Below are 21688 nucleotides of genomic sequence, written 5' to 3'. Positions count from 1 at the left end.
TTAGAGATGTTTTCTGTAAATATTATCCAATCTTCTTAACCTGGTTTAGGATCCCCTCAGAGCCTTTTGATGATAATACGTTTTGTCACACAGACTTCCCCCCTCAGGGAAAATAAAGCCCTGTGAACTTATACGAATATTCAAGTTGGCCTGACAGTACATGAAATTACATTTAAAAACGAGGCTGGTCGCAGTGGCTCACGCCTGTAATCCTAGTTCTCTGGGAGGCCAAGGTGGGAGGATCACTCAAGGTCAGGAGTCCGAAACCAGCTCGAGCAAGAGCGAGACCCCATCTCTACTAAAAATAGAAAGGAATTAATTGGCCAACTACAAATATATAGAAAAATTAGCCAGGCATGGTGGCACATGACTGTAGTCCCAGCTATTCAAGAGGCTAAGGTAGAAGGATTGCTTGAGGCCAGGAGTTTGAGGTTACTGTGAGCTAGGCTGATGCCACGGCACTCTATCCTGGGCAACAGAGTGAGACTCTGTCTCAAAAAACAAAGAAACAAACAAACAAACAAACCAAAAAATGATATTGCAGGTTCTCAATTAGTTTTATTGAGTTGATTTTAAATCATTCCCTAGAGGCTAAATGATTCTCCTGAGGGGAAACAAGTGGATTCTGGAACACAGAGAGCTGAAGAGCAGCCTCTGGGCCCATGCCACACCCACCAGGGTGGAGGTGCCCAGACTCCAGCCTGAGGAGTGTCCAGGGAACCTCAGGCTGATCTCTGCCCTGTCCTAGAGAAACACTACGTCACAGGGCTTGAGAAATTGGATGGAACAATCAACAGCATAAAAACAGATGCACACTATTTTGCTTTTGAAGACATTTTAGATAAAAACCAAAATATTTGAAGACAGAAGTCATTATATTAGAAGTTATCATATTAGAAAAAAGGAAATGTTGAAGTTATTTTCAATTAAAAATATAAAATGAGTAAATATATACTCAACAGTCAAAGTGTGTCCATTTGAGATGTAGAAATTGGATCTAATGTAAATGGCAAAATGATAAAAGATTTTTTAAGGCTTGTGTTAATTATCTTAACCTAGTAGAGTGGGCTTTGCTGTCTAAGTCAGACCAAACTAAAAATAATTGTCATTTAATTATAATTGAAGCATTGCATTTAAATTTCTCTAGATTCCTCAAAAATATAATACCTTATAGTTGTGGGATAAGATAACTATATAAAAACTTAATTACTTTTTACTTCATTAGCAGTAACCAGTTAGAAGTTCTTAGGGAAAAAAACTCACACAAAAGCAGTGAAAACAACATTTGTAGCCTGAAAATAAAATGCCTGAGATAATCATAACAAGAAATGCATGGGACCTACATGGAAAAGTACTAATAAATATCACTAAAGAAATCAATTTCCCTTTTGGAAAATGTGAATGAAGAATGACCATCAAGAGACAATTTATAAAAAAAAAAAACAGAAAGAAAGAAACACAGATGGCCAATAAATATGATCTTTTCTCATTGATAACCAAAGATTTGAAAAAACTAAAATGAGGTTTCATCTTAATCTTAAATTGGCAAAGAGTATAAAATAATTACATTATTCAATACTTTCTGGAATATATTAACATGGGCATTCTCATACAGTACTTGTGGGAATATAAATTGATAAAGTTCTTTAAAATTTAGCAATGTATTAGGTACCTTAAAATATTCTTATGCTTTTCACCTGTAATCTCGCATTTAGAACTCTATTCTAAAAATGTATCAGAAAGCTGAGCACAGGGGTGTGCTCTTGTAATATCAGCTATTCAGGAGGCTGAGGCTGGAGGATTGCTTGAGCCTACGAGTTTGATTCCAGCCTAGGCAACATAGCAAGACGCCTGTCTCAAAAAAAAAAAAAAAAAAATCAGATACAAAGATTTGTGTGTAAGGATGTTTATTGCAGTATTATTTATAATAATGGAAAACCTGAAATAATTTTCATGCACAACAATAAGGAAATGATTAAATAAATTATGGCCCATCTCTACAGTAAAATGTTTTATAACCATTAGTATCATGTTTTTGAAGAATATTTAATAATATCGACAATTATAATATAATGAGTTAAGTAAAAAAAAAAAAAGGCAGGACACAAACTTTTGCTTTGCTATTTGTACTATATTAGCTTGGTAGGGCCACCATAACAAAATACCACAGACCTAGTGGCTCAAACAGCAGAATTTTTTTGTTCATGTTTCTATTTCTTTTTTTTTTTTTCCCAACTTTTTTAGAGACCGGCATCTTGCTGTGTTGCCCAGGCTGATCTCAAACTCCTGACCTCAAGCAGTCCTCCCACCTTGACCTCCTAAAGTGCTGGGATTACAGGTGTGAGCCACCATGCTTGGTCGCCACCATGCTTGGTCTTTTTTTTTTTTTTTTTTAAAGAGGTGAGATCTTGCTATGTTGTCCAGACCAGAGTGCAGTGGCTATTCACAGGCATGGTCACAGCTTGCTATATCCTTAAACTCCTGGGCTTAAGTGGTCCTTTCACCTCAGTTGCCCCAGTAGCTGGGACTATAAGCTTGTGCCACCAGGCCAGCTTCAACAACAGAAATTTATTTTCTTACCCTCTGGAAATCCAAGATAAAGGCTTTGGCAGCAGATTTGATTTCTCCTGAGGGCATTCTCCTTCAGTTGCAGATGGCCATCTTCCGTGTTTTCACAAGGCCTTTCTGGTCTCTCTTTGTATGTCCTAATCTTCTGGTGTGAATCCCAGTCATACTGTATTAGGGCCCTAGGGCCCTAATGACTCCATTCTAACTTAATTATCTTTTTTTGTTTGTTTGTTTTTTGTTTTTTTTTTTGAGACAGCGTCTCGCTTTGTTGCCCAGGCTAGAGTGAGTGCCGTGGCGTCAGCCTAGCTCACAGCAACCTCAAACTCCTGGGCTCAAGCAATCCTCCTGCCTCAGCCTCCCCAGTAGCTGGGACTACAGGCATGCGCCACCATGCCTGGCTAATTTTTTTCTATATATATTAGTTGTCCAATTAATTTCTTTCTATTTATAGTAGAGACGGGGGTCTCGCTCTTGCTCAGGCTGGTTTCGAACTCTTGACCTTGAGCAATCCGCCCGCCTCTGCCTCCCAGAGTGCTAGGATTACAGGCTTGAGCCACCGCGCCTGGCCTGTTTGTTTTTTTTAATAGGTTTATAAACTTAACATTTAATTTTTAAAAAATTTATATCATATTTTCTTTTTTCATCCTAAGGGTAAATTCATGGGAATTGATTAATTATCTCTTTGAAGGCCCTACCTCCAGGTACAGTCACTTTCTGAAGTACTGGAGATTAGGGCTTCAACATATGAATTTGAGGTGGGAACACAATTTAGTCCATAAAACTATGATTCTGATTTTGTTTAACAATGCACGGGGGCGAGGGGGGGGGAAACCTGGGTGATACTAGAGGAGAATTAGGTTTAGGGGACTTCTGAAGGAGAGATAAGAAAGTAGAGGTAAAAAGTTAATTATCTCATTCCTAAAGTACAGATATTTTTGTGCCAAATTCCTCATGTATCATGTGTACAAGCCAATGCTGTGGAATCTCCATGCGTGTGCTTTAACTAAGGCATTCACAATAAAGTTTCTAGGTCGTGTGTGTATGACTTTTTGTTTTTGAGACAGAGTCTCAATCTGTTGCCCAGGCTAGAGTGCCGTGGTGTCAGCCTAGCTCACAGCAACCTCAAACCCCTGGGCTCAAGTGATCCTTCTGCCTCAGCCTCCTGAGTAGCTGGGACTATAGGCATGTGTCACCGTGCCAGCTCGTTTTTTCTATATACTTTTTAGTTGTCCAGCTAATTTCTTTCTATTTTTTTTAGTAGAGATGGGGTCTCACTCTTGCTCAGGTTGGTCTCAAACTCCTGAGCTCAAATGATCTGCCCACCTCACCCTCCCAGAATGCTAGGATTACAGGCGTGAGCCTGGCCAACTAAAGATATTTTAGTTAATAAATAATGTTTAGTATAAACAACAGATGAAAAGGCCTATATAAAGTACTATTGACATTTAGATTTAATGAACAATTACACCTTTTTGTATTTTATAAATCCTTTTATCTGATCTAAAAGCTCTTAATAAATAGGAACTCATTAAAGAACACACCATCACTATGAGGTAGTTGTATGTAAACAGGTTCATATTTTCAGATGGAGAAGGTAAGGTAGAGGTCAATCCAATAACACAATGTGAGTTATTGATTGGTGTAGACATATAAATAGAATGTAGTTTTCTGGACACCTAAAACTTTGCTCCATTCGGTAACTTATTGGTATTAAGAAGTAAATACTTTCTTTTTAAAGCATTCAAATAAGAAAATCTGATCTAAGTTTTCCTTTTGATATTAGCAAAACAAAAATGTGAAACACAAATTTATCTGATTTAATAGGATATCAGCCCGAAATCCAATTTGGGGATCCAGAATTAATATATTAATAGTTTTCATGTAGCATGGAAACCTAAAGTAATACTTTAATTTTAATGTTTAAGCCACTTTATATTAATAGTTTTCAAAGTGTTTTCATTCTATTATGTCATTTCACATTGTGGCCTCTTCTTTTATAAGAATTTTGAGAAAGCAAGGGAAAGCAGTGGAGATAAAAGCGGAGCCAATCCCTAGGGTAACTGGACCAGAACTTCAGCGTTTATTGATAAAACTTGTGCCTACACCCATTGCTCAAACTGTCATCCTGGAAGAATACTTTGCCTTTGAGTAACTGAGCCAATCTTACCAAACAGATGAATTTAGTGATGAGAGAGAGACTTTGTATCAGGTTTTGGTAAGTGGTGCTTTTCATGAGTTGGGGAAAGAATGACTAGTGGAAAATAAAAAGAATTCTCTTAAGGAATAGATAACATAATAGTTGAGGACAAAGATGTCTAAATCCCTATATTTTAATGTTTTTATAATTTCCTGACCTGAGTTTTTCTACTTAAATAATGGTTGTATTTATAAAAATGTAAACATCTGTCTGAATTATTTTGATTCCAACAAAACGATGGTGATGGGGAGTCAATTGGAAGAAACATTTGATGTCATCAATAGTAATAGTAGGAGTAATAACCACTAATGTGGTTATTTTTTTTTTTTTATTTTTTATTTTTTTGAGACAGAGTCTCGCTTTGTTGCCCAGGCTAGAGTGAGTGCCGTGGCGTCAGCCTAGCTCACAGCAACCTCAAACTCCTGGGCTCGAGTGATCCTTCTGCCTCAGCCTCCCGGGTAGCTGGGACTACAGGCATGCGCCACCATGCCCAGCTAATTTTTTATATATATATCAGTTGGCCAATTAATTTCTTTCTATTTATAGTAGAGACGGGGTCTCGCTCTTGCTCAGGCTGGTTTTGAACTCCTGACCTTGAGCAATCCGCCCGCCTCGGCCTCCCAAGAGCTAGGATTACAGGCGTGAACCACAGCGCCCGGCCACTAATGTGGTTATTAACGTGTAACGAGCTTGCTGTGTGTCAGGCACTGTGCCTTATAAGTGTCTTGTGGGCATTAACTTTTTAATCCTTTAAGTCAGAGCTCTTCCTAATTTGATCTCCTCTGAGAAGTTACACTTTAATCTGAAGATAGGGTACACTTCATAATGCTTAGAAATAATGTTGACACATAAATACGAAAGAATGTTGAGAATGAACTATATGTTTAAAATATTTCATAGTCTCAGTGTGAGTATCCGTGGATTCCACATCCATGAATTCTACCAGCAGTGGATCAAAAATATTTGGAAAAAAATTCTGTCTGTACTGAACATGTACAGACTTTTTTTTTGTCATTCACTAAACAATACAGTATACCAAGTATTTACATAGCATTTACATGATATTATAAGTAATCTGGAGATGATTTAACGATTCTGGGAGGATGTGCTTAGGTTATATGCAAACGTTAGGGCATTTTATATCAGGATCCTGAACATCTGTGGATTTGGTAGCCAAGGAAGATTCTGGAACCAATCCCCCACAAATACCAAGGGATGAGTGTATGACAATTATATACAAAGTGAAGCTTTAAAAATAAACTGTATAGTGTTTAATACATTGTTATGTACATATGCATATATATTTTTACAAGAATGGGATCATTATATACATGCTCTTTTAAAAAATAAATTTATTAAAAACAGTTTTAGATTTGTAGAAAAAATTACAAACATATTAGGGAGAGTGGCCATATCCTCTTATCCAGTTTCTCCTGTTAGTAACATTTTATGTTAGTATGTCACATTTGTTATAATTAATAAACCAATATGGATACATTATTATTAACTAAAGTCCACACGTTATTCAGATTTCCTTAGTTTTTACCTAATGTTCTTTATCTGCTCCAGAATCCCTTCCTGGTTACCACGTTACATTTAGTCATCACGTCTCCTTAGGGTCCTCCTGACTGTGACGGTTTCTGACTTTCCTTGTTTTTGATAAACTTGACAGTGTTGAGGAGTACTTATCACATGCTTTGTAGAATGTAGATTGGGATTGTTTAATGTTTTTCTGATGGTTAGCCTGGGGTTACGAGTTTTAGGGGAAAGACCACAGAGGTAAAGTACCATTTTCATTGCATCATATCAGGGATACATACTTGATCACTTGGCTGAGGTACTGTTTGTCAGTTTCTGCACTCTAAAGTTGCTCCTTTTTCCCTCTTTCCCTACTGTACTCTTTGAAAGGAAGTCACTCTGCATGTTCACACTTACGGAGTGAAGCATTGTACTTCACCTCCTTGAGGGTGGGGTATCTATATAAATTATTGGAAATTCTTCTGTAGTAGAGATTTGTCTATTCTTTCCCCACCTCCTATTTATTTACTTATATCAGTATGGCTCATGGATATTTATTTTATATTTTGGGTTATAATTTATACATATATATTTTTTGATGTGCTTTCTTTGCCCAATAATATGTTGTAGATAACTTTCAAAGCCTATACATACAGGTGACCATTCTAACTTTTAGAAGTTATAAAGTATGTATTTAATTAACCCTTTACTGATGTACATTTTTGCTTCCATTTTTTTCTTATTTTCAACAATACTGGGGTAACACCCTTGTACATTTGTTTTTTGTGTACTTGTACAACTATTCCTTAATTTGCTATTCTAACCTCATCCCCAAGGCATATTTATTACACTTGAGCTATGTTCGCTGTTTTGGCAAGCACACGTTGCTTTCCTTAGTTTACACTATTTTCTCTACTTAGAATGCTGTTGTCCTATCTTTGCCCACTATGTATGAGTCAGGACTCTGCTCAAAGACTACTTGTTATAGAATCACTTCTCTAGCATTTTTATTTATTTATTTTTTGACAGAGTCTCACTCTGTTGCCCGGGCAAGAGTGCCGTGGCATCACCCTAGCTCACAGCAACCTCAAAATCCTGAGCTCAAGTGATCCTCCTGCCTCAGCCTCCCGAGTAGCTGGGACTACTGGCATGTGCCAACATGCTGACTAATTTTTTCTATATATTTTTAGTTGGCCAATTAATTTCTTTCTATTTTTAGTAGAGACAGGGTCTCATTCTTGCTCAGGCTGGTTTCGAACTCCTGACCTTGAGTGATCCTCCTGCCTCGGCCTCCCAGAGTGCTAGGATTACAGGCGTGAGACACGGTGCCCATTGTCTAGCGTTTTTGAAGAGAATTTAATGGCTCCATTCCACCTCTCTCTTTGTACATGCGTTATAGCTCTTACCATCTGAGCCTCCTATTCTATCCCAGGACTCTGTTTTTCTTACCAGTTTATGTACTGATAGAGAAACGTGATCAATCCCACTCAACCTGTGTATTCCATCAAAGTGGTGGTCACATAAAGAAACTAGCATATTTTGACTTTGAAGTGAAGAATTTGAATATCTGAGAAATTAAAAAGCATCCTCAGTAGTGCATAATAAATTACTCTTCCATTCTTTTACATGCTTCAGGGAGACAGAAGAGTTGAATGCAGGTTTTAGTTTTTGTTTATTTAGACAGGGTTTCTCTCCGTTGCCCTGTGGCATGATCATAGTTCACTGTAATCTTGAACTCCTGAGCGTAAGAGATCCTCCTGCCTCAGCCTCTTGAGTAGCTGGAACAACAGGTGCCCAACACCACACCTGGCTAATTAAAAAAAATTTTTTTTTTATAAAGACAGGGTCTGCTATGTTGCCCAGGCTGGTCTCAAACTCCCTGTCTCAAGCGATCCTCTTGCCTCAGCCTCCCAAAGTGCTGGGATTACAGGCGTGAGCCACCATGCCCGACCTAGCTTTTGTTTACAGTGAAAATAATCGTACTGTAGTTGAAAAGTAATGTTTTCTAGCAGTCTGTCAGAAATGTTTGCTGGTTGAAGACTTTGGAATTACAGTCTGTGTCTTCCAAAATGAGCATCTTCAATGTGCCAAGTATTCATAGGAAATTGTATATAAATGCAGGAGAACGGAACTCAAGTAATTAAATAAGCCCTCTGATCCTTCCGACTTCCTTTTTAAAGTAGGCAGGTGGCATAATGTACCTGATATATTATAATTAGTACTGAGAGGTGAATGCCAAAACATAAAACAGAAACAAAAGCAGGAGACAGTTTTAGTTTGGTTGTGATGCGGTGTCAGGAGCTGAGGCTAAAGGCCCACGCAGCCCACACCTAGGAGACGCGCTCCTTCGGTTAGCACTCTGAGGCGGGGTGACCTACACATCCGTGACCCCCTCTGGGTAGGAGGAGATAGAGCACATATCATCTGACTTCCAGGGCGGCTAAGTGATTTCCATGACTAAATCAGGCTCTCTCACTGCCATTTGGGGGAACTTCATAGACACCGCCAGCCGCTGGCACCTGGCGCCGCGCGCCTGCGGCCGCCTCCGCTCCCGCGAACCAATCATCTGCAGGCTTTGGGGGCACGTCCCGCTGTCGGCCACGCCACGCCCCCAGCCGGCGGGGCTGGGGGGCGCTTTTAAGAACCGGCCGCGGGTCGCGGGCCCAGTCAGGGGTGCGGGGCTGTGGAGTGTGAGGCCCCGGTCTGGGTCCCTGAGGCGCTCGCGCACCGCCGCTGTCCTTGCGGCCGCCCCTACGCTGTTCGCGGCCCGCCCGTCCCGGGCTTCGCCGTCCTCGCCTCGGCCTCAACAGCCTGCCCGGCGCTCGGCAGCTCCTCGGTGAGCCCGCTGGGACCTCGCGCCCCTCGCGCTCCTCTGGCGCCCGAGGGGGGCGGCTTGGGCCATGGTGCCCTCCCAGGAGGAGCCCGCCGCCGCGCGGGGCACAGGCGAGGCGCAGCCGCTCGGCCCCGCGCCCATGGGGGCGACAGAGCTGCCCGGCCCCGCTCCCGGCCCCTCAGACAGTCCCGAGGCGGCCGCCGAGAAGGTGGAGGTGGAGCTGGCGGGGCCCGCGGAGGCGGAGCTGCGTGAGCCCCCCGAGCCCCCCGAGGGCGGCTGGGGCTGGCTGGTGATGCTGGCGGCCATGTGGTGCAACGGGTCGGTGTTCGGCATCCAGAACGCCTGTGGGGTGCTGTTCGTGTCCATGCTGGAGACCTTCGGCTCCAAAGACGATGACAAGATGGTCTTCAAGACAGGTGAGGTACCGCGCCCGCCGAGGCCAGCCCGGGGGGACAGGAATGGGGCCCCCGAGCACATCACGCGTGTGGGGTGTGTGTCCGCGTCGGTGGGTCCCCATGTGCCGGACGGTGTGAGCGGTGGGTCTGTCCAGCAAACGGAGCCTGCCGCTCCTGGGGCCTTGGTGTGCCTGTCTTTGTATGGAATCCAGATGCAGGGACTGTGTGCAAGTAGCAGAACTTATTTGTCAAGGTCTTCCTCGTTTCTCTGCGGAGTAGGCGCTAACAGTCCACAGTAGCCTTTTCATTTAATGTTTGAAAACAAACAGAACCTCAGAACTTTCTAATCCCAGCGACTTCACTTCGCACTGTGGCGTTCAGCTGCCTCCTGGGCTGCAGAGCCTTGTGTGTCTGTTGGCGGGAGGCAGGAGTTCGTCGGGATGGGAGATTTATACCAGGGTCACGGGGAGTTCTGAAGGGAGCCCTCCAAAATCCGCGGGTTTGTGTCTCGTTTTTTTGTTCTTTCTTTCTTTCTTTTTTTTTTTTTTTGCACTCTGTGCTAAATATAGAAAACATAGGTGGCAGCCAAACTAGGGAATTAGGGACAGGGAAGATGAAGGTGAGGGGCTGCCCCTTCCTATTGTGTTCTTTGACTTTTTTTTTTAACCATACAGTAAATTAGATGCAAAAGGTACAGATTCAGCATTTTCCTCCTTGTAAAGCGTTATTATATGACATTTTGGCTGATTAGGCAAAAACAAGTCTAAGACCTTTGTGTATAACACTTCTTTAACATAAATTATTTGACTTCATCTTATGAGGTGGGCACTGTCAACCCCTTTTAAGTGAGAAAACTGAAGCTTAGTGAAATAAAGTGTCGTGGTGAGTAGCAGAATGGAGATAGAGCACATATCATCTGCCTTCAAGGGCTGCTAAGTGATTTCCATTACTAAATCAGGCTCTCTCACTGCCATTTGCGGGAACTTTATATGATGAATAGTCTTTTTGTTTTTAACCTTGATTTTCTATTATTTTTAGAGTGAATATTCCTTAGGTCTTTAGTATACATACAAGGAATAAACAGGACTGTAATAACAAATTCTAAGCATAAGTAATGCTGGGTAATGTTGAGAGTTTAAAGACCTTGTATAAATAATATACTATTTGTATCATTCTCCAACTTGCTTTTATTTTATTCTGCACATGTTTGTTACTTATTCATATAATACCTCAGTTTGAGCTGGCAGCTCAAAATCTTTCTGTTTTTAATGTATATGGTTTTCCTTTGTTTGAATATAGTGTACTTTATTTGTGCATTCTTCCTTTAATGGACATTTAGATTGCTTCTGAACTTATTACAAACAATGCTGCAATGAATATTCTTGTACATGTCTCTTTGTGCATGTGAATAAGGTACCATATTTAACCTGGAATTTCTGTTCCTTAAATAGCTATTGAAGCTGCTGTGTTATTGCAGGTCAAAGGGCTAGGTACAGAAACACGTCCTTTCTTTTAAGGAAGGCAATCATTGTAAAGTTTAATAGGAGAGAGATGCATATACATTAGTAAGCAAAAATAATTTTCTTTCTTTTCTATATGAGTATTGGGTATCTGGGAGTGAAAAGCTCCAGAAAGAAGCAGAATTGACAGAGTTAACATTGCAAGATTAGTTCCAGCGTTTAGCATATTCCTGCCTGGGATTACAGATTTTTAATGTAGTCAAAACAGCAACAGCCTTTTGTTTACCACTGTTTTTGCAAATTCAGATGAGTAGATCTCTTAGTGTCTGTGGAGTTTTTTTTTTCTTTTCTTCATTGGTGTCTGTGGTGTTTTTTATTCCCTTCCCTCTCTTTCCTCCTCCTCCTTTCTTTTTTTCTTCTTTTTTTTTGAGGAAAATTGAGGAGAGAGTGAGCAACTGCTGAAGAGAGACCATAGCTTTGTGAGGGATCAGAATTTTGCAGTATTGAAGCCTCTCCCTATTACTTGTCCCCAAAGTTCCAACTAGCAACAATATCCCAATACTGAAAGGTGAGGGAAAGGAAAAGAACCTGGTTTTTCTTTTGAATTCTTTGAAATTTCTTGTTTTCAGTTTTGATGAGTATCTTTCTCCTTTTACTCAGTTAAGTCCTTGACAACTCTTTCAGTCATGTTTCAGTATGTGTGGGTGTGCATCATATAAGCAATTGTACAGGTATGCTAGTTAAGTGTATAAAGATATTTGTACCACTCTGTGTGACTGCTGCATAGGGCTAAGTGGGGACTAAGAACTAGCCTGTGATCTGGGTGCTCTTGGTCTGATTCTTACACAAAGACCCTATGCACTTGTAATGGTCCTGTATAACACAGGAGCTAGATTGAGCCATGGCCATTACTTGAGCACTAGGTAATAAATACATATATGACTTAAAATTTTTAAGGGCTGAGAAAGAAAGCAGATTTAACCTCAGCTATGAAAAAATGCTTACAAGATAGTCTTTAGGCCATTTATTGGTGAGATCGCTTTTATTCCATATCTCCCCTCCCCCTTTTCCTCTACTCCTCCCCATTTCTCTTTCCCTCTGCACACACAGATGCACACAGGAGGCATTTCATAAAGTCTGTCATCAGCCAGATGCGGTGGCTCATGACTGTAACCCCAGCATTTTGAGACGAAAAGAAGGGAGGATCTCTTCAGGCCAGAAATTCCAGACCAGCATGGGCAACACAACAAAACCTCCATCTCTATAAAAAATAAGAAAAATTAGCCAGGTGTGTTAGTGTGTGTGCAAAGTCCTAGCTACTTGGGAGGCTGAGGCAGCAGGATCACTTAAGCCCAGGAGTTCAAGGTGCAATGAGAAAAAAAACAAAAGAAGGCTGCAGTGAGCTATGATTGTGCCACTGCACACCAGCCTGGAAGACACTGAGACCCTGTCTCAAAAAAGAAAAATGCTGATGGCACCAAAGCCCCATTATGGTACCCAGCTGCTGATGGCATGGCACTCAGAGGTATACTTCACACATCCTTCTTGCCTGGGTGGAGGGGAATCAGATGTTTTTGGAAAAACTAAAATAGATACTATAACTAACTGGAACATTTTCCCCTAGAAGTCGCAACTTTAGCTCTGCTGGATATTGGAAAACCCATGGGACTGATAAAGAGTCTAGGGTTTTTGTCTTCTTGAAGCAGTGCCATGGATACTCTCTGGGGTCTTGCTAGAGTAGTAATCTCCTTTAATTATCTACTTTCTTCAGGGAGAAAGAAAAATATTTTAATGGTAGATTGACTTTTAAAAAATATGTATTTAGCCGGGCGCTGTGGCTCACGCCTGTAATCCTAGCTCTTGGGAGGCCGAGGCGGGCGGATTGCTCAAGGTCAGGAGTTCAAAAAACCAGCCTGAGCAAGAGCGAGACCCCGTCTCTACTATAAATAGAAAGAAATTAATTGGCCAACTGATATATATATAAAAAAAAAAAAAAAAAAAATTAGCCGGGCATGGTGGTGCATGCCTGTAGTCCCAGCTACCCGGGAGGCTGAGGCAGAAGGATCACTCGAGCCCAGGAGTTTGAGGTTGCTGTGAGCTAGGCTGACGCCACGGCACTCACTCTAGCCTGGGCAACAAAGCGAGACTCTGTCTCAAAAAAAAAAAAAAAAAAAAAAAAAATATGTATTTAAAACTTAAAAATATCTGTTTAAAACTTTAAAAAAAATCTGTTTTTTTGGTACATAGTTACCATTCTAGAAAAATATCTATTTAAGTATGTTTTCAGAATCAGTATTTAGGATAGTTAATGATATCTTTTTGAAGAAATTATGTCTTTGTGGTTGAGAGACTTGGTCAGGAAGACCTTTATTTCTTCCAGTAATTCCCCAGATGTGTTCTTTAATAGTCTTTCTTGAAAGTGGAGGTCTGCGGTTAAGTTTGGGAAACATTTCACACTGTACTTATCTGTTGGATATTTAAATGTAAATCAAGATATTAAAAATTCAATAGTTTAGAAGTGGACTATCAAAAAGGTCCTGAAAGGAAGATTCTTTGGATATAATTTTTAATGCAACTCCACTTTCCCTCTGTGGAGACAGATTGCTCTTTAGGCAGATGCAATCACAAAGTAGGATTTTCAGTAACCTTTGGGGATGAAATGATCTTGCAGCACCTCTCAATATATCTTATGAGCCCTTCTGAAACTTCAAGTCAGTCTGTGCTTCCTGAAGGTTTGTTCCCCCACCCTGGCCCCAAGTTGTCACATTTACAGTTATACTGCTATCTACATAATGCAGTTGTGTGCTACATCTAAATTATAGGAGACATAAAGGCTATGTCTTGCCTTTATGCTAAGTAGTTTTGTTTTGTTTGATGGGAAAAGCTGCCTGTATAATTATTTCTGTATCTTAGGAAAGTTTTTATTTTATTTTAATTAATTATTTTTTCCATTTCAACGAAGATCAGGGCAGAAAAGGAAAGTTTTTAGTGATAGTACTTTGTTGAGCTGGTTACAGTAAACAAACAATCTGGTTCATGGTCCTATGTATTTTTCTTTTCTATGATTATTATTATTATTATTTATTTCAGCATATTACAGAGATGCAAATGTTAAGGTTACGTATATTGCCCTTCTCCCCCTCCCCCATATTTTTCACTATAAGAAAAATACCTGATTGTGATTTGCATTGGAAGAGAGGTGGAAAAGCTAAGAGAACTTACTTATGACAATAAACTTATCTAAACTGCCTGTTAGTCAGTAGACCACAAAAATGGTTCCAGGATTTTGGAATAATTAAGAAATGAGTCTTGTATGGTGGCTCAGGTCTATAACCCTAGCACTTTGGGAGGCGGGAGGATCACTTTCGGCCAGGAGTTAGGGATCAGCCTGAGCAAGAGTGAGACCCTGTCTCTACCAAAAATAGAAAAATTAGCTTGGTGTGTTGGTACGAGCCTGTAGTCCCAGCTACTCCAGAGGTAGGAGGATCACTTAAGGCCAGGAGTTTTTTTTTTGTTTGTTTTTTGAGACAGAGTCTTACTCAGTTGCCCTGGCTAGAGTGCTGTGGCATCAGCCTAGCTCACAGCAACCTCAAACTCCTGGGCTCAAGCAATCTTTCTGCCTCAGCCTCCCGAGTAGCTGGGACTACAGGCATGTGCCACCATGCCCGGCTAATTTTTCTATATGTTTTTAGTTGGACAATTAATTTCTTTATATTTTTAGTAGAGACGGGGTCTTACTCTTGCTCAGGCTGGTCTTGAACTCCTGACCTTGACCGATCCATCTGCCTAGGCCTCCCAGAGTGCTAGGATTACAGGCATGAGGCACCACGCCTGGCCAAGCCCAGGAGTTTGAGGTTGTAGTGAGCTATGAGGATGCCACTGGACTCTAGCCCAGGAGACAGAGCAAGACCCTGTCTCAAAAAAGAAAAAGAAAAAAGAAATGAATAGGGTGTGAGCCCTTCATACTTCATTTCCAGAAAGTTTCTGGATTCAGAGCAAGACTGAAAAATGAATAGTGTTTAGTGAATTCTAATTAAATACAACAATATGAGCATTCCTATTTTTTTAAAACCCCTCGTATTATCCTTCCCAACCTATGGTATTTTATCATGGGATATTATCAATAAAATTCAGTCAAAAGAATTAATTTAGCTAAAACTAGAAGTATAACAGAATTATTTCAAGAGAGGTATTGAAGTGTCTTTTAGAACAAATGCTACTCTGTGTTTTTGTTGTGATTTGCTCTCACTCCGTTGCCCAGGCTGGAGTGCAGTGGTGTCAGCCTAGCTCACAGCACCCTCAAACTCCTGGGCTCAAGCAATCCTTCTGCCTCAGCCTCCCGAGTAGCTGGGACTACAGGCATGCGCCACCATGCCCGGCTAATTTTTTCTATATATATTTTTAGTTGTCCAGCTAATTTCTTTCTATTTTTTTTTTTTTAGTGAGACTGGGGTCTTACTCTTGAGCTCAAATGATCCTCCCGCTTCGGCCTCCCAGAGTGCTAGGGTTACTGTTGCATCTTAATTCATGCCTTCATTACTTTTGGCCACAATTATTGTCATAACTCCTCAATAGATCTGCTTGTCCTCAGTTATACACCTGAGTGATTTTTCTAACATATTGGACTATATAATTTTTCTGTTTAAATGCCATCAGTGACACTCATTACTTTTAGGAAAGTGTCAGATTCCTCACTGCAAAGGCCTGCATGCTCTGGCCCTTGCCTGACCCTCTAGCCTGGCCGCTCACTCTTGTCCCTTTTTGGTCTTTGTGCCCCAGCAGAGCTGAAGGCCTTGCACTTGCCCAAATTTGTCTTGTTACCTATGTGCCATTGCGTGTGCTATTCCTGTCTTCATTCTGGTTGTTAGTCCTTGTAAGATTCCGATTAAATAGTTGCACATTTTATTCCTTATGTCACAAGCCTGGGACACAAACAGGGATTTTATGCAATTGTTACGTATTTGATGCATTTAGAATGTTGGAGGTAGCTGCATTTTGGAGTTTTCTTTGAGGATGGATTCAAATGAGTTATGAATTATGCTTAAAGTAAAAGACAGAACCCAATTTCAATTTCTTTTAATGTAGCATTCTGTGAAAGACATTAAGATAATTCATATGTAAGTGATGATTTTATAGTCCTTTATCATAAAGAAAGTGCTTTTATGTGCGTTACTTTATTTTTTAGAGTAGCCTTGTAGTGTGTCATTACCTCCATTTATAGATAAGGAAGTTGCAACTTGTACAGTTTAGGTTTGGACCACGTAATATCAGTGTTTACATCCATTAGGTCGAACTTCAGAGCATCTTTTTGGCAGGGTAAAAATTTGTACTTATGTCAAAGTTGTCCTGAAAGTAGAATCTTACCTTTTTTCCCCTTGAAACTATTTCCTGCATATTTACTTGCATGTTCTCTAGAACCTCAGTAGTGTCTCCTACCCAAGTCTTCACAAATCTGTGAAGTCATTTTTGGAAAAAATTCTATTTAGAGTTATCACAGCCCAGCCAGAAATCTAATCTTGTATTCAAATTAAACAAACCTTAACAAAAACAAATTAAACCCCAAACACAACTCAAACAGCTCACTGCAGTTCTGAGCACTTGCCTAGCCTGGTGCCACCCACGCAGGGACTGGGGGTGGTTTTATTGGCAGAGATTCTGATCGGGCAACTCCAGCATGCCTGGGAACTACGCAAACCGACCACACAAGTGAGACAGCCAATCAGAGACTACGGTAATGGAGGAAAGCAGTGCTTTCAGACATACATATGCCAAATGTACACAATCATACCTTCCTTGCTAAAGTGCCTTCATTAACAGCAAAAGTAATTCTTCACCTTGCATATAGGAACTAGAAATAAGGAGCTGAGGAGTTGACTTGCCTTATTCCCAAGTCAGAAGTCTTTTTTTTAATTTCACAAATTTTTAATTATGAGGGTAAGTATGAAAGACAGATTTGAAATAATTTATGTGGACCAAAGCAGTGTTTCTAATTCCCTTTATTCTCCCTTGATAAACAGAAAAATCTTATGGTCCTTGCAAATTTTCATGCACACATCCAAAGGTAGTGTACCTTTCTCGTGAATGAGCATCCCTAATATTCAGAAGATAGGGCCATGCTTCTGTTTATCCATTAGGCAAGAGTTTGTCAAGCTTTACTTTTAGTTGTGTTATGGAAATAATTAGGATGCTTTTTCTTTTTTTTTAAGTACAAAATAATAATATTGAGTGCTTTTTCTTTTTAAATTACTAAATGTGCCTCTTTGGAACTTTTTTTTTTTTTAAACCAAAAGGATTTTTAAGATAGAGAATTTATAGCAGATATTACACGTTTACCTCTCTCATTGTGATATAGAGTCCATCTTTGGAAAGAACACATAAAAATCATTTCTTGGTGGCAGTCAAGGACTTCAGTTCCCATAGAGGGGATTTTTCCAAGGGCCTCCAGCACTCCCTTTGTTTGCCTTTTCCTCTACCTGCCTTCTGGTTTGACTAACATTGTTCTTGAACTTTATCTCTGAGAAGTTTTGTCTCTGGCAACTGTTTTCTCAGGCTCTATCATTATTCCTCCTGGATTCCTTTTTCTCATCCCAGTGGGCCTCAAGGGCTACTTTTGTTCTTTGGTATTGGTGCCCTTTGACCTACTTGGAATCATCTTAACTCTTGTTCTGAGACAGGTCCACCAGGATAGACACACTCCTCTGGAACTTCCGATATGTTCCTCTTAGTGAGGGGAACTGTGCTGCCTTCTCCTCCAGTCCCCTCACTTGAGAATCACTCATTAAAGAGTTTTAAATTCAATTAAAGATATGCTGTAGATAGTTAAATCTAAATGAAAGGCCAGTGGTTAAATTAAGGGATTGGCCAAGAGTGGTAGCTCACACCTATAATCCTAGCAAGCTGGGAGACTGAGGTGGGAGGATTGCTTAAGATCAGGAGTTTGCTACCAGCCTGAGCAAGAGCAAGACCCCGTCTCTACTGAAAATAGAAAAATTAGCCAGGCATCCGTGGCGCACGCCTGTAGTCCCAGCTATTTGGGAGGCTGAGGCAGGATTGCTTGAACTCAGGAGTTTGAGATTGCAGTGAGTTATGATGACCCCACTGCACTCTACCCAGGACGACAGAGCAAGACTCCATCTTAAAAAAATAAAATAAAAATAAATAAATGGATAAAATTCAGGGGAAGGTATATTGGTCCGCAGTTCAGTTAGTACCTGATTTTTGCTAAAGAGTAAATTGCATCAGCAGTGTTCTGCATGTGTTCAGAAAGCCAAAATTTATTTATTTGTTTGTTCCCTTGTTTGTTTGACACAGAGTCTCACTCTATCACCCCAGGTAAGAGCGCAGTGACTTCATCATAGCTAACTGCAACCTCAAATCCCTGGGCTCAAGGGATCCTCCTGCCTGGGCCTCCCAGAGTGTTAGGATTACAGGTGTGAGCAGCGGCTCCAGATTTATTTTTGTGATACACTTAGATTGGATCCAAAAACCAATTCTGAGATGTGTTTTATGAAAATAGAAAACCACTTACTCATTAAGTGGAGATATTTATTGACTTTTCTGGGTAGGTGAGTGTTAATGCCAAGTGGAGTGGGTTAGTCTGGTGACTATTTTTATTAGTAAAAATCTTTTCATCTTGCTTAATTATCCTTTTTATTAGTTTTGACTTCATGTTGTAGTTTCAAAGGGCAGCATCTCAAAGGATTCACATTTGTCAGTGGTTGTTTAAATAAGACATTCCACAAAGTTAATTGATGTTTTAGTGCAAATGGGGGCAGAAAGTTGCCATTGTTGTCCTACAGTAATATAACACTCAAACTTTGACAGCAATACTCCCAACCATGTAGTTATTAATGACTATAATAGTAACTTGCCCTAAGAATAAGCTGTTTCGTAGGACTAAATGTTACATGTATGAAGTTTTAGGTGTAGGTACTATGTTTTGTCTCTTTCGACTCAGAGAAAAATATTCATTGTGGAATAAGCTGGAACTGGAGAAAGGACATGATTTTATTTTATTTTTTTAGGATATGATTTTAAATAAGATCAGATTCTTTGCCATATTTTGATTTTTGGATCAGAACAGAGATATTTAATATCTGAATCACAATTGTTAAGATCTAGATCATGTGGTATTAACACCTGAGCCCCAGCCAGAGATTACACATTAAATTCTTATTGATTTTTTCTTTTTTTGATGGGAGGGATATGAGCTATAAAGAAGGGTCAGATAAGAGATAATAGACTTATATTTGTGTTTCTATGCATAATTATGTAGGAAACATTAAATCTAGAATTGATAATTTCTAATCTAAAACTTTGTTTAGGTGGTTCTTATGTGTATCTGGTGCATAGGCTACTTGTATAGGGGACAAAGGCAAATAGATTATTTTTTCCACATTTTATTGCTGGCCACTGGGGAGAAAAACCTCAAATGGTCTTTGCCTATGTAAAAAATCATTGTGGTGTTTTTTTTTTTTTCAAATTTTTTCTGTTATGAAATCACTCCTCCATGGAAAAAATCATTGTTTTAAATATTTATTTAAACTAAAAGATTTAAAGTAATGCTTTTAAATGGTTTAAAGTTTAGATCACTCTATTGAAGGGTCACCTGGAAAATTCTTTTGAAACATAAAAATTTATCATTTCTTTCAATAAACTTGTGTCTGTAAATGATGCTCAGTAAGACTGAACACTGAACTTTCCCCAGAAATGTTGTGAAATCTTCCATAGAAATCTACTTGAATCTAAGTAAAGAAGTTATAATGAGTTACGTTCTGTTGGTTTGGAATCTGTAATTATTTGGAGAGGGATTTGGTTTATCTATAGTTATTTGTCTGTTTTACTCACTCCCACAGATATAGCATTGTAAGGTTAGCCTTCCTTAAAGAATACACTTTTTAAGCAGTTTTATAAACAAGCTAGAGAATACCTAACTCTACCTCTTTTACTTGAAATTTATAACTGATGCATAGATGCATGTCATTACATATATATAGATGTCATCCCCCACACATCAGTACAGACACCTCAGTATAGTAATCCTTTATCTGAAACTCTTTGGGCTACATGTGTTTTGGAGTTCAGATTTTTTTCAAACTTTAAAAAAGTAACCTTGTACAGGCTGAGCGTGGTGGCTCAGGGCTGTAATCCTAGCACTTTACGAGGCCGAGGCAGGCAGATCATTTGAGCTCAGGAGTTCAAGACCAGCTTGAGCAAGAGCAAGACCCTGTCTGTACTAAAAAAATAGAAAGAAATTAGCTGGCCAACTAAAAAATACACACACACACACACATATATATGTATATATATATTATCCAGGCATGGTGGTACATGCCTGTAGTCCCAGCTACTCGAGTGGCTGAGGCAGGAGGATCACTTGAGCCCAGAAGTTTGAGGTTGTTGTGAGCTAGGCTGACGCCACGGCACTCTAGCCTCGTGCCTCGGCAACAGAGTGAGACTGTCTCAAAAAAAAAAAAAAAAAAAAGTAATCTTGTTCAGAAAGCTGTATTTTTTAACACCCCTAGAGGAGTTTGAGGCACCCTGTGATCAAGTACATTAATATTTCTACAGCAAAGTACATGAATATTCAGAGTAAGAGGGACAAATAGAGACCAGGAGTAGCCTTATATCAGTTCAGATCAGGTTTTATTTCTAAGTGAGTGTTGATACTATTTTACAAGAACTTTGGGTTTGGGATTTCAGAATTACAAATAAGGAATTGTAGCTTTATATGTAAACATTTACTTTTCTTATTTTTGGCTAACATTTTTTTAGTGCATTTTTCTATATCACATAGGATACCTACTTAATTTTTTCAGGAAGTGTGGTATTCTACCATACTGGTCTACCCTAGGTTACTCAACCAGGCCTCCTTTGCTGGGGTTTGAGTACCAGGCATTGATAGTGTAAGTAGCATATCTGTGTACATCTTTGAACAAATTGTTTTTTTCTCTTCTTGGATTGCTTCCTTGGGTATATGTCCAAAAGTGAGATTACTGGCACAAAGGGTATGAATAACTTTATATAACACATTGCCAGATTATTCTTTAGAAACTGGAACCTGTTTACTATGCCACCAGCAATGTGCTGGCTTTCTAAAAGCCCTACCAATATTAGGTTTTATTTTTATGTATTTTATTTATTTATTTTATTTTATTTTATTTTTTTTGAGACAGAGTCTTGCTTTGTTGCCCAGGCTAGAGTGAGTGCCGTGGTGTCAGCCTAGCTCACAGCAACCTCAAACTCCTGGGCTCAAGCAATCCTGCTGCCTCAGCCTCCTGAATAGCTAGAACTATAGGCATGTCCCACCATGCTTGGCTAATTTTTTTTTTTAATTAAAAAAAATATTTTATCATAATTTCTTTATTTACCAGTTGTGCGGTTTAACTACAAGAACATAATTTTTTCTATATATATTAGTTGGCCAATTAATTTTCTTTCTATTTATAGTAGAGATGGGGTCTTGCTCAGGCTGGTTTCGAACTCCTGACCTCGAGCAGTCCACCCACCTTAGCCTCCCAGAGTGTATTTATTTATTTTTTACACCAACAAAACAACGGCAAAGGACGTTTTTTAAATTAATATTTGCTAATTTGATAAGTACCAATGTTATTTATTTTTTTGAGACAGAGTCTCACTCTGTTGCCCGGGCTAGAGTGAGTGCCGTGGCATCAGCCTAGCTCACAGCAACCTCAAACTCCTGGGCTCAAGTGATCCT

At 39.7% G+C, this 21688-nt stretch overlaps 1 protein-coding gene across 2 annotated transcripts in view; it reads left to right on the top strand.

Annotated features, from left to right (window-relative positions):
• The first annotated feature begins 9180 nt into the window (after window positions 1–9180).
• Window positions 9181–21688, top strand: part of SLC16A10 (solute carrier family 16 member 10) — a 117812-nt gene continuing 105304 nt past the window's right edge. For both annotated transcript variants that reach the window (XM_012753075.3, XM_012753074.2), the window contains exon 1: window positions 9181–9532. In XM_012753075.3, the coding sequence (XP_012608529.2) occupies window positions 9184–9532 (349 nt within the window). In that variant the 5' untranslated portion in view covers window positions 9181–9183. The remainder of the gene's footprint in view (window positions 9533–21688) is intronic.

This window comes from Microcebus murinus, chromosome 5 (assembly GCF_040939455.1).
Source record: "Microcebus murinus isolate Inina chromosome 5, M.murinus_Inina_mat1.0, whole genome shotgun sequence".
Classification (NCBI taxonomy): Eukaryota; Metazoa; Chordata; class Mammalia; order Primates; family Cheirogaleidae; genus Microcebus; species Microcebus murinus.
Note: the sequence above shows the minus strand (reverse complement) of the source record. Positions and strands in the feature narration are given on the sequence as shown.